The sequence below is a fragment of the Muscardinus avellanarius genome (genome assembly GCF_963383645.1).
Source record: "Muscardinus avellanarius genome assembly, chromosome: 2".
NCBI classification, from domain to species: Eukaryota; Metazoa; Chordata; class Mammalia; order Rodentia; family Gliridae; genus Muscardinus; species Muscardinus avellanarius.
Window position 1 is genome coordinate 3278390 of NC_137787.1, and position 12763 is coordinate 3291152.

The 12763-nt window shown below is 52.2% G+C and overlaps 1 protein-coding gene across 1 annotated transcript in view; it reads right to left on the reverse strand.

Moving 5' to 3' along the window:
- Window positions 1-12763, reverse strand: part of LRRFIP1 (LRR binding FLII interacting protein 1) — a gene marked incomplete at both ends in the record, with an annotated part of 130754 nt that overhangs the window by 22972 nt on the left and 95019 nt on the right. The window contains 4 exons of the mRNA XM_080688759.1: window positions 875-946; window positions 2825-2950; window positions 3373-3408; window positions 9381-9458. Coding sequence (XP_080544885.1) covers window positions 875-946; window positions 2825-2950; window positions 3373-3408; window positions 9381-9458 — 312 coding nt within the window. The remainder of the gene's footprint in view (window positions 1-874; window positions 947-2824; window positions 2951-3372; window positions 3409-9380; window positions 9459-12763) is intronic.

Genomic DNA, 12763 nt, shown 5'->3' on the forward strand with positions numbered 1-12763 from the left:
CCCAGGGGCATTCAACCTCTGAGCTACACTCCCTGCCCTATTTTTTATTCTTTATTTTGAAATAGGGTCCCACTAAGTTGCGGAGGGCCTCACTAAGTAGCTGAGGCTGTCTGTGAACTGCGATCCTCTGGTCTCAGCCTCCCGAATGCTGGGGTTACAAGCGTGCCCACCACGCCCGGCTCCCCCACCTTTAAACAGAGCTGACAACTGGGGATGGTGAACCAAGCCATTTGGCTCAGGCCCTCTCTGTCTCCTGCCTTCATGTACTGAATTTAGACTATTTTCAGGTACTTTCTGGGGGGCTGACGAGGACATAAAAAATGTTTCATCTCTCGCTCCATCCCAGGCCTGGCCGGGAGCTGCCTGGTGGACACAGTGGCCATGTTCCTGGATAGCTATTTCCCAGGCAGCCCCTCCCCCGCTCTGGAGGAGGAGGGCAACTCGAGGCAACGTCTCCTTCTGAAGGGAGCACACACATGCAAACAATCCCCCTATGACACACACTCAGACTCTGCTGCACTTGGCAGGATTTTACAGCGTGCGAACACTCTGGATGTTTCAAACGCATGCGTGTTAGCACTGCCCTTTGGGTAGACGGCAGAAATTCTGAGAAGCAGATCAAGGGAAGCGGGTTTGTGTGTGAGGGCTAGGGGAAGTGGTCCACCGGCCAGCGTCTGGGAGACAAGAGGCTGGCTCGAGCCGGAGGGAGCTCGGGATCTTTGTACTGGGGAGGCAGGAAGTCACACCATGCCGGCCTGCCTGTCCCAGCTGCCCCGGCTCTTCAGAGCCAGCGTGCACTTGGGATTTCTCCCAGGGGGGTTTCTTAAGGTGAGGCGGGTTAGTATGGTGAGTCCACACTTCCGTCCACTGGTACCTTCATCTCTTTCAGCCCCTGCATGTATCTGCCTTCTACATCCTGAATCTGGTCCTTTAACTCATTGAGTTCCTGGGAGAAATGGCACAGGAGGCAAATGCTGTCAAGGGAAGAAAGTCGGCAGAGACCACACACACCCAGCCGTCCACACAGCCGCGCAGCGCCTACCGCGCAGGCAGCCAGCGCGCCAAGGGGAGAGGACACTCCAATCGCATAAAGTTTAAAATTTTAACTGGTATGCCTTGTACATTTTTACCCTATTTTACAAAATTTAAGTGCACCGTGTATGATATTAAAAAAAAAAACAGACAAAGAGCATCTGGAGCAAAGCGTCGCACACGTATTTAGCGACACATTCAAGTGCTCAAAATTTAGGTATATCTTGTATGATTTTTTTCAGTTTTTTAAAAACAGACAAGGAGCGCCTGGAAGTGGAACAGGGCATCACATCCGCGCTCTACTGGGGTAGAAATCAGCAAGGTTTCCTCCCGCACTGAAGGAGCGCCAAGGCTCTACTTTGCCTGCCTTGTTCACCACCAAATCCCCAGTTCCTGGACAGGGTCCGGCATAGCCAGGCTTTCAACAGCAGTTTTCTGGAGAAATGCGTGGTGCTCACAAACTAAGAGCAGGGACGAAGCAGGATCACAGGAACTCCACTTCAGTAAACATAGTGCAGCAGGGACCGCGGCGGTCAGGGCCCGGCACTTGGGCGTTTTAGGAATAAGCCATCAAAAGACTTCTGGTGCCGGGTGTGGAGACACACACTGTAATCCCAGTACGTGAGAGGCTGACACAGGAGGATCATAGATTTGAGGCCAGCCTCAGCAATGTAGCAAGGCTCTCAGCAACTTAACAAGACTTTACTTCAAAATAAAACAAAAAGGGCTGGGGGTGTAGCTCAGAGATACAATGCCCCTGGGTTCAATTCCCAGTACAAAAAGAAAAAAAAATTTTCTGATTTCATATATTTTCAAAATATGAGTTGGCAGGTGACATCAAGGTGACGTAGTCCATCCTTCGGTAGACGCTAAGTCCCTTCTCTGTCCTCCTGGGAAAGTATCATCCAGCCACCCAGACAGCACCCGTGAAGCGGGCTCCATTTTTAACCTGTTGTAAGTATTAGAAAGCTCTTCCACTAGGAGCACACCTGTAATCCCAGTCCTTGGAAGGCCGAGACAGGAGGATTACAGGTTCAAGACAAGCCTTGGCAACTTAGTGAGGCCCTTAGCAACTTAGCAAGAGACTCTGCTTCAAAATAAAGAATGAAAGAGGGCCGGGGTGTGGCTCAGAGGTAGACTGCCCCTGGGTTCAAAGACTGCTATCCTTCGGCTCCTCTGTCTTGGTTCTGCCCTCTGAAGGACACTCTCCTAGTGACTCTCTTAATCCCAGTAGACTTAGTGAGTGGGGCATATGACACGGTGCTGTTTCTCCATCACACAGTGCTACCCAGGAGTGGTGCCAAGCATACACCAGAGAATAAACTACATTATTACCAAAATACTATGACGCGGTCTACCAAACGTGTGTTCTGAACAAAAGGGAAGCGTGTGTTCTAGGGAGAGGGGGAGATACTGGAGGGCAGGGCTCTGGGCAGGTACTCGGTGTGGTCCAGAAGCAGTAACTGGTGTGCAACACACTAAAAAAAAGAAGACTGAATGTGCGCGCACACTAGCACCCAGGGGCACGGGTGGCTTCTGACACCGTGTGGCCAGTGCTCTGTCAATGCAGGGCCCAGAGGGCTGCGGGCTGCAGAGGGCACGGCTCATGGCCTCCCCTGGCTCGACGCCCTCTGAGCCAGTCCTTGGTTTTAGGGCAGCAGCATGTTTTAGAGGAGGTAGGAGAGAGTGGGTTGAGAAGAAAGTTCCAGAAATTCACAAATTGAGTCTCCTTATCTGAAGCCTGATCTCCCAGCAGGTTCTTGGAGGGCCTTACGTGGCTAGAACGCCTTACCTTAATTTCCCGGATAGACGCCTCGGTGTCCATGGAGACGGAGGTGTCTCCGCTTCCTCTCCGGGAGGACGTCCCACCCAGAGAGGCCAGCGTGGCTGCAGACAAGCCTGGCATGTTCCGTGACCCCTGCAGAGTGTGAGGGTCAAAGGTGACTTCAGAGAAGCTACAATACTGGGGAGTCAGTACCATGCCCCTGCCTGGCTCCACTCAGCCTCCAAGCTGGAAAACCTTCAGGGGCTACGGCGAGCCAGCAAGACAGTCCCCTCTGGGGTGCCTCGTGGATATTCTGGGCTCGTCCGGGTTCACCCTAAGCCTTGCGTCGGGCCCTCGCCGTCCCGCGGGAGCCCCGCACACACTGGACGTGACTCCCAGGCCCGCTGTGGGATGCGACACTGCGCTGGGTGGACCACGTACCAGCCCTGTCCTCTCACGGGTAAGCATCTTTATCAAACACCAAATGACAATATTTTCCTGTCAGTCTCACCTGTGAGTTTGGGGGCCCTCTAAGTGAGTGAGCTGCATAGGAGGGGCTCCCAGAAGTCCCTTACCTTCTCCGTGAAATCCTTCTCTGGTCTCTCTTCAACCTGTAAGGAGCAAATAAACATGTATCAGCAGGTGTAAAAATACACACCTAGAATTCTTGTATTTTCTGATGTACATGCCACATTGGCCTAGCGTTATATTTTGGGGTGCTAAGGCAGACCCTCCCCAAGCCTAGATGGTCTCTCTCAAAATCCCTGGCAGTACCCACAAGCCCTGCCCAATGCTCTGAGTTATGAGAAAAATTTCAATATTTCAGTATGGTTCTTCTTTCTACTTGGGAATAATTAAATTAAAATTTCAGCCAGGCATGGTGGCGCACGCTTGCAATCTTAGTACTTGGGAGGCTGAGACAGGAGGATCACAGGTTCATGGCCAGCTTCAACAACTTGTGAGGCCCTCTACAACTTAGTGAGATCTTGCTTCAAAATAAAGAATAAAAAAAAAAAAAATAAGGCTGGGGGTGGAGCTCAGAGGTTCAATCCTGGGTTCAATCCCCAGTAACACACACACACACACACACACACACACACACACACACACACACATAAATTAAAATTGCTATTAATTAAGAAAAATCAAGCTGTCTAGCACCTACTCTGCTGGGGAACCGAATACCTCCATCTCCTGGCCCCAGGCCTTCGTGCAAGCGAGTCTACAGGGCAGGTATCAGCAAGATGAAGACAAAGGGGTCACTGAGCTAGTGAGGATGGGCGGGTCCAGGGGACAGACCACCCAGGGCTGCTGCGAAGCACGCTGCTTTCTGGCTTAAACCGTTTTCTACAGTGGCAATAGGTAAATATTGTGTTGTGTAAGGGGTAAGGGGGGGCAAGGAATACGGAGAGAGATACACCAATGACGTGTGTGTGGATGAACAGAAGACCTGAATCTCACGATGTTGTATGATCACAACGCATCAGTGAAAGTATTAGAAGCTGGATAAAAATGTTAACCATAGCTTCACCTACGAAGGTGCTTGCGCCCCCAAAAAGGCCACATCCGTGGTGGAATTTTTTTTAAGAACTTGCAAAAAAGATGAAAGATAATACAGAGAAGACAAGAAGTGCTGCCTTCTGCAGGGGTGGGCTGGGGGCCTTCATTCTTCACTGTTTTGCTTGGTATTATAGATATATCTATTGTTGATATATCTATTGTTGCTCTGTGTGTGTGTGTGTGTGTGTGTGTGTGTGTGTATAGTCTTTATAAATTGCAAAATAAAAACCCCTAAAAACATACCATCCTGTTTCTGTCGTTAAAAAACAAACATTTGCTTTGATGTCCGTAGTGGACTCAGTGTAAAAATTTGGGGTATATTCTTAAGTGGAGACCATGAAGACAAAAATTAAAGCTCTCAATGAAAAACAATGCAATGAAAAGCATGCGTGCTTGACTAATCTTTCCCTGCTACAAGACCGTGAATTCTGTCTCGTTTGTTTTCCAGATTAGGGTGACACACGATGCCGGTGGTGCTGAGGTATAAAGTAGGTGGAGCCCAGTGGGCTGCGGCCCGGGCCTCGACGCGTCAGGCTGTCGTGCCAGCTGGCTCCCGCTAGAGGGCAGCCGAGGCCCGGGCTGTGTGGCGGGGTCGGCCCAGGCTGTAGCAGAGAAAAGAAAACCAGATGGTGTGTTTACTCTTTTTATACGTGTGGTGCCGGGGATTGAACCCAGGGCTGTTCTACCTCTCAGCTATACCCACAACCCTATTTTATTTTTTATTTGGAAACAAGATCTCACTGAGTTGCCGAGGCTGGCTTCAAACCTATGATTCTGTCTCAGCCTCCCAAGTATTGGGATTACAGGGCATGCTCCACCACACCCGGGGCAAAGACATATTTTGAAGTCGACTAGAAGCCGGGTGTGTCGAGTCTCCTAGAATGCAGGATCATGGGAGCATTGTCATTGCCACGCCCCTCAAAACAGAAGACAGCTGTAGCAGACGCTGCTCAGGAGACTCTGCATTTGAGGGGTGATGTTCCTTCTGATTTAAATGTCAGCGGGACGCCCTTGGGCGGGAGTTCTGGTCTTAGGCGCGGCACACCCCATGAGTCTGGCTGACTGACTCATCCTGAAGCTGGCTCTCCACCTGGGCCCCGCCACAGTTCAGGCCCCGGGAGCAGGCGTCACAATGCTCTGCGGTTTCTAGTTCAAATGCGCAGAGATGGAGACCATTACTCCTGTGTTCTCTGCACACGTCGTAAGGCCTGGGCCCGCCGGGCCGTCCCGACGGCCACTTCAGGGCCGCGGCTACTCTGCTGGCTTCCCAGGTGGGGCGACTCTGCTTCGCTGCGGCTTCACCTTGGTCCTCAGCCTCCAGATTCCAGTCTGCAGGCGCCTGCCCGCCCCTACATGTGCGGCCGAGGCCCCTGCTACTTTTCCATGGGCGTCTGTCTGCCAGGTCCATGTGTCCCATGAGGGCAGGGCAGGTCTGCACTGGCTCACACTGTAGCCCTGAGCCTGGAACATTCCAGGTGCTCAGTAAATACCAAATGGGTGAGCCATGGCTTCCTCAAGAAGATCCTGGCTGTGCTGGGAAGGAAGAGAACACGGCTCCTCTAAGCACTGGTAAACGCAAGAGGGAGGCGGGAGAGCCTCCGGTCCCTGGGCCAACACCACCTGCTTTCCCTAGGACGCAGCCCTGGGAGCACGGGCTGGGAGCTTTGGGTCTGGCCTGGCGGTGGTCTCTGCACACAGAGGCACTTGGCGTTCCTGAAGGGGGACAAGCAGTCACCTTCTCTCTGGTCCCTCTGCTCTTCGACTGGACTGCCTGCTCGGCTCCATCCGGAGCACCAGCCCTCCCTTCCCGTCTGATGGGCAGAGACAAGCGCACCTGTCCATCATGCCTGTCAAGGACCCAGAGGGCCACCCTGACCTGACTTCCGGCCTCCTTCCCATGCTCTGTCCCCGGGTCCACACCCATGATGAAGTACGGGTGGGAAGCCCTTTCGCAAACCACCACAGACCACGCCAAGCACACCGTGGTGTTGCCAAGACAACTGAGCAGAAACAAGCTTCTGTGGGGTTGTTCTTAAAGGTGCCACGACCCCTCTTTCTAGCTGCAGCTCGGGCTCGTGTGCCTGGCAGGTTCCACGTCAGGTACGAGAGCATTAGTGCAGGCCCAGGGCACTCTGGCTCCAAGTCCCTCCCACGGGCCCCTGGCCTTTGTCATGACGCTGTCCCTGGGCACTGCCCCGGAGACCTGCTGCTCCTCCCTCTAGGAAGGCCTGGGGAGTCAGGGCACAGCCTCCTGGCTTCCTTCCACTGACAGAGCCATCACACCCACTCTTACCCCCTGTGGGTCTAGCAGGCCAAAATACATATCTTCCCCCTTCCAATGGTGCAGCCACCCCGGGACACACAGCAGAGACGTGCTGGCCCCATGCAAAAGGGTCCTGAGCTTGAATATGGTGGAGAGGGCCAGCTTAGTTCTTTCTCCAGGACTCTTCTGATACCAGGGCGTGCTGGTCTCTTGGCCCTCCGTCCTTGAGGTGCGCTGGGGATAGCCTAACTGTGTCTCCTGGGAACTGCCCCGCCCTGCCGACTCTCAGAACCACTCACAGGAGGCCATGCCAGCTCCGAGGGCCCTGCCCATCCTGTCCCACAGATGTGTCAGGATTCTGACCTTTGCTCGCCAAATGAGCCACTGGCAGGACAATCGATCTCCTCAGTGCCATGAGCAGCTGGCTAGGAAGAAGTCAAGCACGGATCGATGGCTTCAGAGGTGAACTGGGAGGCCCCGGACACCTCACCGCACAGTGGAGGAAACGCACAACCCCCGTCCCAGGAGAGGGACAGGACCCAGCCCTTGGTGGCAGAGAGAGCACTCTCTCTCCTCACAGTCCTGGCCCCTGAGGCCTACGAGGTTGCTCTGTCTACCTAGAGTTTCTCTTTCTATCTAAAGCCTTTTACCAAACCCATTTTTTTTTTCCCTTGCAGTACTGGGGATGGAAGCCAGGGATATTCTACCTCCGAGCTACACCCCCAGCCCTATTTTTTATTATTATTATTTTTTTGGTGGTACTGGGGATGGAACCCTTCTACCTCCGGGCTACACTCCCAGATCTATTTTATATTTAATTTGGAAACAGGGTCTCCTAAGCCAGCGCGCGCGGCTGGCTTCGAACCTGCGCGATCTCCTGTCTCCGCCTCCCAAGCGCGGGGATTACAAGCGTGCGCCACCACGCCCGGCTTTTATTCTTTATTTTGAAACAGGGTTTCACTGAGTTGCAAAGGGCCTCACTAAGTAGTAGCTGAGTCTGTCCGCAAACTGTGATTCTCCTGTCTCAGCCTCCCAAATGCTGGGGTTACAAGTATGTGCCACCGTGCACTGCTTACTAAACCCATTTTATGTTAGTAAATTTTCCACAAGTTTAGGAAACATACGACAAAGAAGTCTGTGTCTGATTTCAGTCTTTCAAGTCAAAGCAACTCCGCTACACTGTCATCCTGTGACTTCATCGCAGCGCTTGAGTCACTCCCACGGCAATGCCTGATGCCGTCGGGCAGTCAGGACTTCCAGTCCCATAGTCACCTGAGCCTCACCAAGCAGAGGCCACTGGGGCTGCCTGGGACTCTCTGCAAGTGAAGCCAAGCCTTCTTCCATCAATTTCAAATACTTGTTTTTTTTTTCTTCTAAAGTGAGTGTAAGAGAATATTATACATAAGGAAGAGTGATGAGTGATTTGATATTAAATTTATTACAAAAAGACTTTTGTTCCCCTTGGTTTTAAGTTTCCCATAGACTAGTCCACACATGTTAGGCTGCCACAGGGTCTGAGATACCCAAAGGGATGTCCAAACGAGAAGGGGACATAGCCACACAGGCCGCATGGGCTCACAGACTGACCACGGTGACCAGGAAGGCCCCAGCTCTCAGCTGTTTGCATAATAAAATAATAAAAAAATTATTTTGAAACAGGGTCTCGCTAAGTTACCACACGCTGGTCTTGAACCCACAATCCTCCTGTTGTAGCCACCCAAGTACTGGGATTACAGGCTGGGCTACCAAGCCTGGTTGTTTCTTTTAGTACCAGACACATGGTCTAAACTTGCAGCCTGGTGCTGAGTAACCACTCCACCCATCCTCCATCCCTCCCCCGTGCCCAGCCAAAACTGTCCCAAAAAAGTCCTTGTAAAAGGAATGATAAAACAGCCTCGAGCCTTACTTAGATCTGGTGAAACTGTGCCTGAAGCTGTGAAGACCCTGGGACTCTAGAGACATTAATTACAGAGAGGAGGCCCCGCCACGGGCCCTAGCTCCTGAGCCACGCTGGGGGCCTGCTGAGCCAGACAGGAGTGCAGGTCAGAGACGGCTTGAGAACCCAGGACGATGGTGGCGTGGAGGAAAACCAGGGCCGTGTGGCACGGGTGGGCCTGCACTGTATCCTAAAATCCACCAGGGCCTGAGAACTGGTACCATTCCAAGGGCAACGTGAAAGGTCCTTGGTTATTTTAAATTACTGACAGGTGGTGATGGTGAGCACCTGTGATCCCAGCACCTGGGAGGCTGAGGCAAGAGGTTGTCAGGGCCGAGGCCAGCTTCAGTAACTTGGTGAGATCCTGTGTCAAAATAAAAAAATAAAACAGGTCTGGGGGTGTGGCTCAGAGGTAATGCTACTGGGCTCAATCTCCAGCACCCCCCAAAAAGTTTAAACTAATAAAAACATCACATTCATACACAAGCCTACATTCTGCCTCCCAGTGTAGGAAGTTCCCTCAGACCCCCCCCCACACACACACACTCTAAGCATGGCCGACAAGCTTTTAAATTATGGTTCTTGACAAATTTAGCGATGTGATCTTGACATCACCAAAGAGTAATGTTCTAAATTGGGAACCGTTTGTCCCTAATCCTATTTTTATTTAAACCTGAACTAAAACATGGACTGGCCTTCTGACTTCGTCCCAAGCTGGCCTTGGAAGACAAGGGTCGCTTTTAAAGGACAGAGAGGTGCAGGGCGAAGGGCAGGCGCGGGAGGCGGAAGCGAAGGCCGGTGGCCGGGGCAGCAGGAGGACTTACCACAGGGCTGGCCCGCGCCGAGCTGGCCCTGGAGGAGGCGCGGGAGCTGGAGTTGAAGTGGCTGCCGTACTCCGAGGGCTGGCCGCCGCAGGACCACAGACAGAAAAAAAGGAAAAGGGTCAGCAGAGAAGGAACCGGAGCCGAGGCCGCCGCAAGCACGCCTGTCAGTCCCGGAGGTTAGCCACAGCACGGCAGAGGGCGAGAGCGGTGAGCGTTAGGGAGAGAACTGCACATGGAAAAGAAGCCATCACACAGTCAAGGCGCGCCCACGAGGGAGAGAACAGGAACCGCGAAGTCCCGAGAACACAGCATCCTTAGGAGTCAGAGGAAGATCCTAACGTGCTGTTCATCTGGGCAAGCAGGCACACCTTGTTATACACAGAAACACCTCATGGATGTGGAAGCAACGGAGAACTTAAGCTGCCTTCCAGCGCGGACGCTGAGGATGAGGACAGGCGGCCCTGCATCTGCTCAGGGAAAAGTTTGCTTCTCTATCCTCTTTCCATGTGGACACAGCTAAGGGTTAATTCAAATTTGTGCACGGCTTTTTTTTTTTTTTTTTTTTGTACTAGGGATGGAACCCAAGGACGTTCTATCTCTGAGCTATACCCCCAGCCCTATATTTTATTCTTTATTTTGAAACAGGGTCTCACTGAGTTGCAAAGGGCCTCACTAAATACCTGAGGCTGTCCATGAACCATGATCCTCCTATCCCAGCCTCCCAAATGCTGGGATTACAAGCGTGTACCACCATGCCTGGCTGTGCATGGCTCTTTTAAAGTACCAGATAACCTCGCTCCTGGGTGCCTGTGTGTGACAGGTTATCTTCTCATCCATCTAAGCTTCTTCCTTCCTGCCCAGGCAAAACACCAGCTGCTACACCGCCTGGAACCTGTGCTCTCTTCAGTTTAACTTCTTGCATTTGTTTTTGTTCTAGTCTTAGACATGGTTTTCATGTAATAACAATTTTTTAAAAGTTATTTTATCTCACGCAAGGCAGGGCATATATGGATGTGATTCAGATCAGAAGCTCTGAGGAGACCCTGGCAGGTCCAGAGGAGTACCAACTGCAGAGGCCCGCAGCACCCTGTGTGTGAGTCCCTCCAGGACCTGGCCACCCATGCCGGACACATACCATTCCCCCTGCTGGGAGACCTGCGGGTGTCACCCTCAGTGTAGACGAGGAGCCCTAGATCTGCAGGGCACTGATTAGCCTCACCCCAGACACCATCTCTGGGTCTGTCTCTGCATCAGGATACAGTCTCTGCTCCAACACACACCCAAGTGTCTATTTTCTTCCCTGATGAATCTCTAGTGAGCAGATATGAGGCCCGGCACACTCAAGAAATAATTAAGTGAATGAATGATTTCAGCTTCTGACCATCAAATGTTTGTTTGTTTGTTTACTTATTTAATTTATTTATTTATTGGTGGTACTGGGGTTCCTGGAAACTCTTCTACCTCCGGGCTACACTCCCAGACCTATTTTTATACTTTTTTTTAAAATTTGGAAACAGGGTCTCTTAAGCCAGCGTGGCTGGTTTCGAACCTGCGTGATCCTCCTGTCTCCGCCTCCCAAGCGCGGGGATTACAAGCGTGCGCCACCACGCATGGCATGGCCCCATCAAATGTTTAAAAAAATTACATGTTTTTTTTTTTTTTTTTTTGGTGGTACTGGGGTTTCTGGAAGCCCTTCTATCTCCGGGCTACACTCCCAGACCTATTTTTACATTTTTATTTGGAAACAGGGTCTCCTAAGCCAGCGCGCGCGGCTAGCTTCGAACCTGCGCGATCCTCCTGTCTCTGCCTCCCAAGCGCGGGGATTACAAGCGTGTGCCACCACGCCCGGCAAAAAAATTACATGTTTTATAGGGCGGTGGCCACCAAGGACTGATTCCCCAGACCCGTACAACCTGTCCACGTTTCTTTGTTGGATAAATACCCACCTACTCGTAGGCAAGGCATTAAGACATGCAGGTGAAGACACCGCTGCACACATGGTGTAGACAAGAGGTTTCACCCAGTGTAGGCAAGAGGATCGCCAGTATTACATGGGCTAGATTATCATTCAACACAAAGGAAAACACTTAGGGTCAGCACCTAAAACACAAGGATTTAGCTTCTGGGTTTCCTGACTCGAGAGGAAACCATCATTCTGCTGTCAAATCCTACTCTGTTCTGTGCTGTTCGTGCCCTGGTTAGTGGTGCCGGTGTGAATGGGATCGCAAGAGCCGGGCCACCTGCCTCAGCCCTGGGAGGAGGAACAAGCTGTGACCCAGGTGCCACCCTGTACCCAGGAGTCACATGGCTCTGAAAGCCCCAAGTTCAAAGCATGCCGGCATCTCTTGTTGGCTGGGAGGAAGACAGGTGCCTTCAGTGAAGAAGAGCGTGCCTGCTGGCTTGTCTCTGCTCACAGGTTCTTCTGGATACAGGGACACAGACTGGCTCCTGGATCAGATAAACAGCCGTGGTGACAGTCTCCCCAGATGACGGGGCGGCCATTTCCCATGCAGCCTTCAGCCCGCCTCAGGGCTGGGGGGCGGCAAGTCCCCAGTTTCCAGGGGCAACAGCAAGGGCAAGTTCTCCCAAGTGGGGCCAGGACTATTCCACACAGGCCTGGGGTCCCTGAGCTCACAGCAACGTGGCGGCACATCAGGGCAGAGCCGGGTGCTCTCTGGACTCTGCCCTGGGTTGAAGGACAAGGAGCCTGAGCTGCCCCTCTTCAGGTGTGTCACAGCGGGGTCTGAGAACAGGGAGGCCTTCTCCCAAGGCACACACAACGTGTAAGAAACTTAGCGCCCAGTTAGGGGCCCTGGGAGGGTTTGGAGAAAAGATAGCGACAGTCAGGGGCGCAGAGAACCCCCTGGTCCCTCCCCACCCATTCCTGTCCATCTGCCATGGAGAGATCTCTGCTAAGGGCTCCCCCACCCCAGGGCTCAGTTGGTCCAATCCCATTTAGTAATGGAATGCTGATTTCCCTCCGTACACGGGCAGACACCAGGGATGTGTGGCGTCACTTTAGGAATGTGTGCTGCTAAAATAAAAGGAACTTGTGATTTATAACTCTACTGCAGGTCCAGCAAAGGGTTAGGAGCACGGAAGTCTCTGTTCATGAGAAAGTACCCTGAGGGTCATGGCTTAGGGTCTGGACCCTTACGCGTATCCCAGAGGCACTGCTTCAAGAATACCCGTTATCCTCCAGCTGGCCACACTTGATGAGTTCCAAGTTCTACTTAGGCCACCAGAAAACAACCTCGTGTGGCGAAGAGTTTCTTTCTCTAAAAGAATTACCATGCTCCCTCTTTTCCAATACAATATCATTTAGTTGTACTGTATCCATCATATAATAGGCCAGGGCCATTTCATTCTTTGGGCATGGTCTA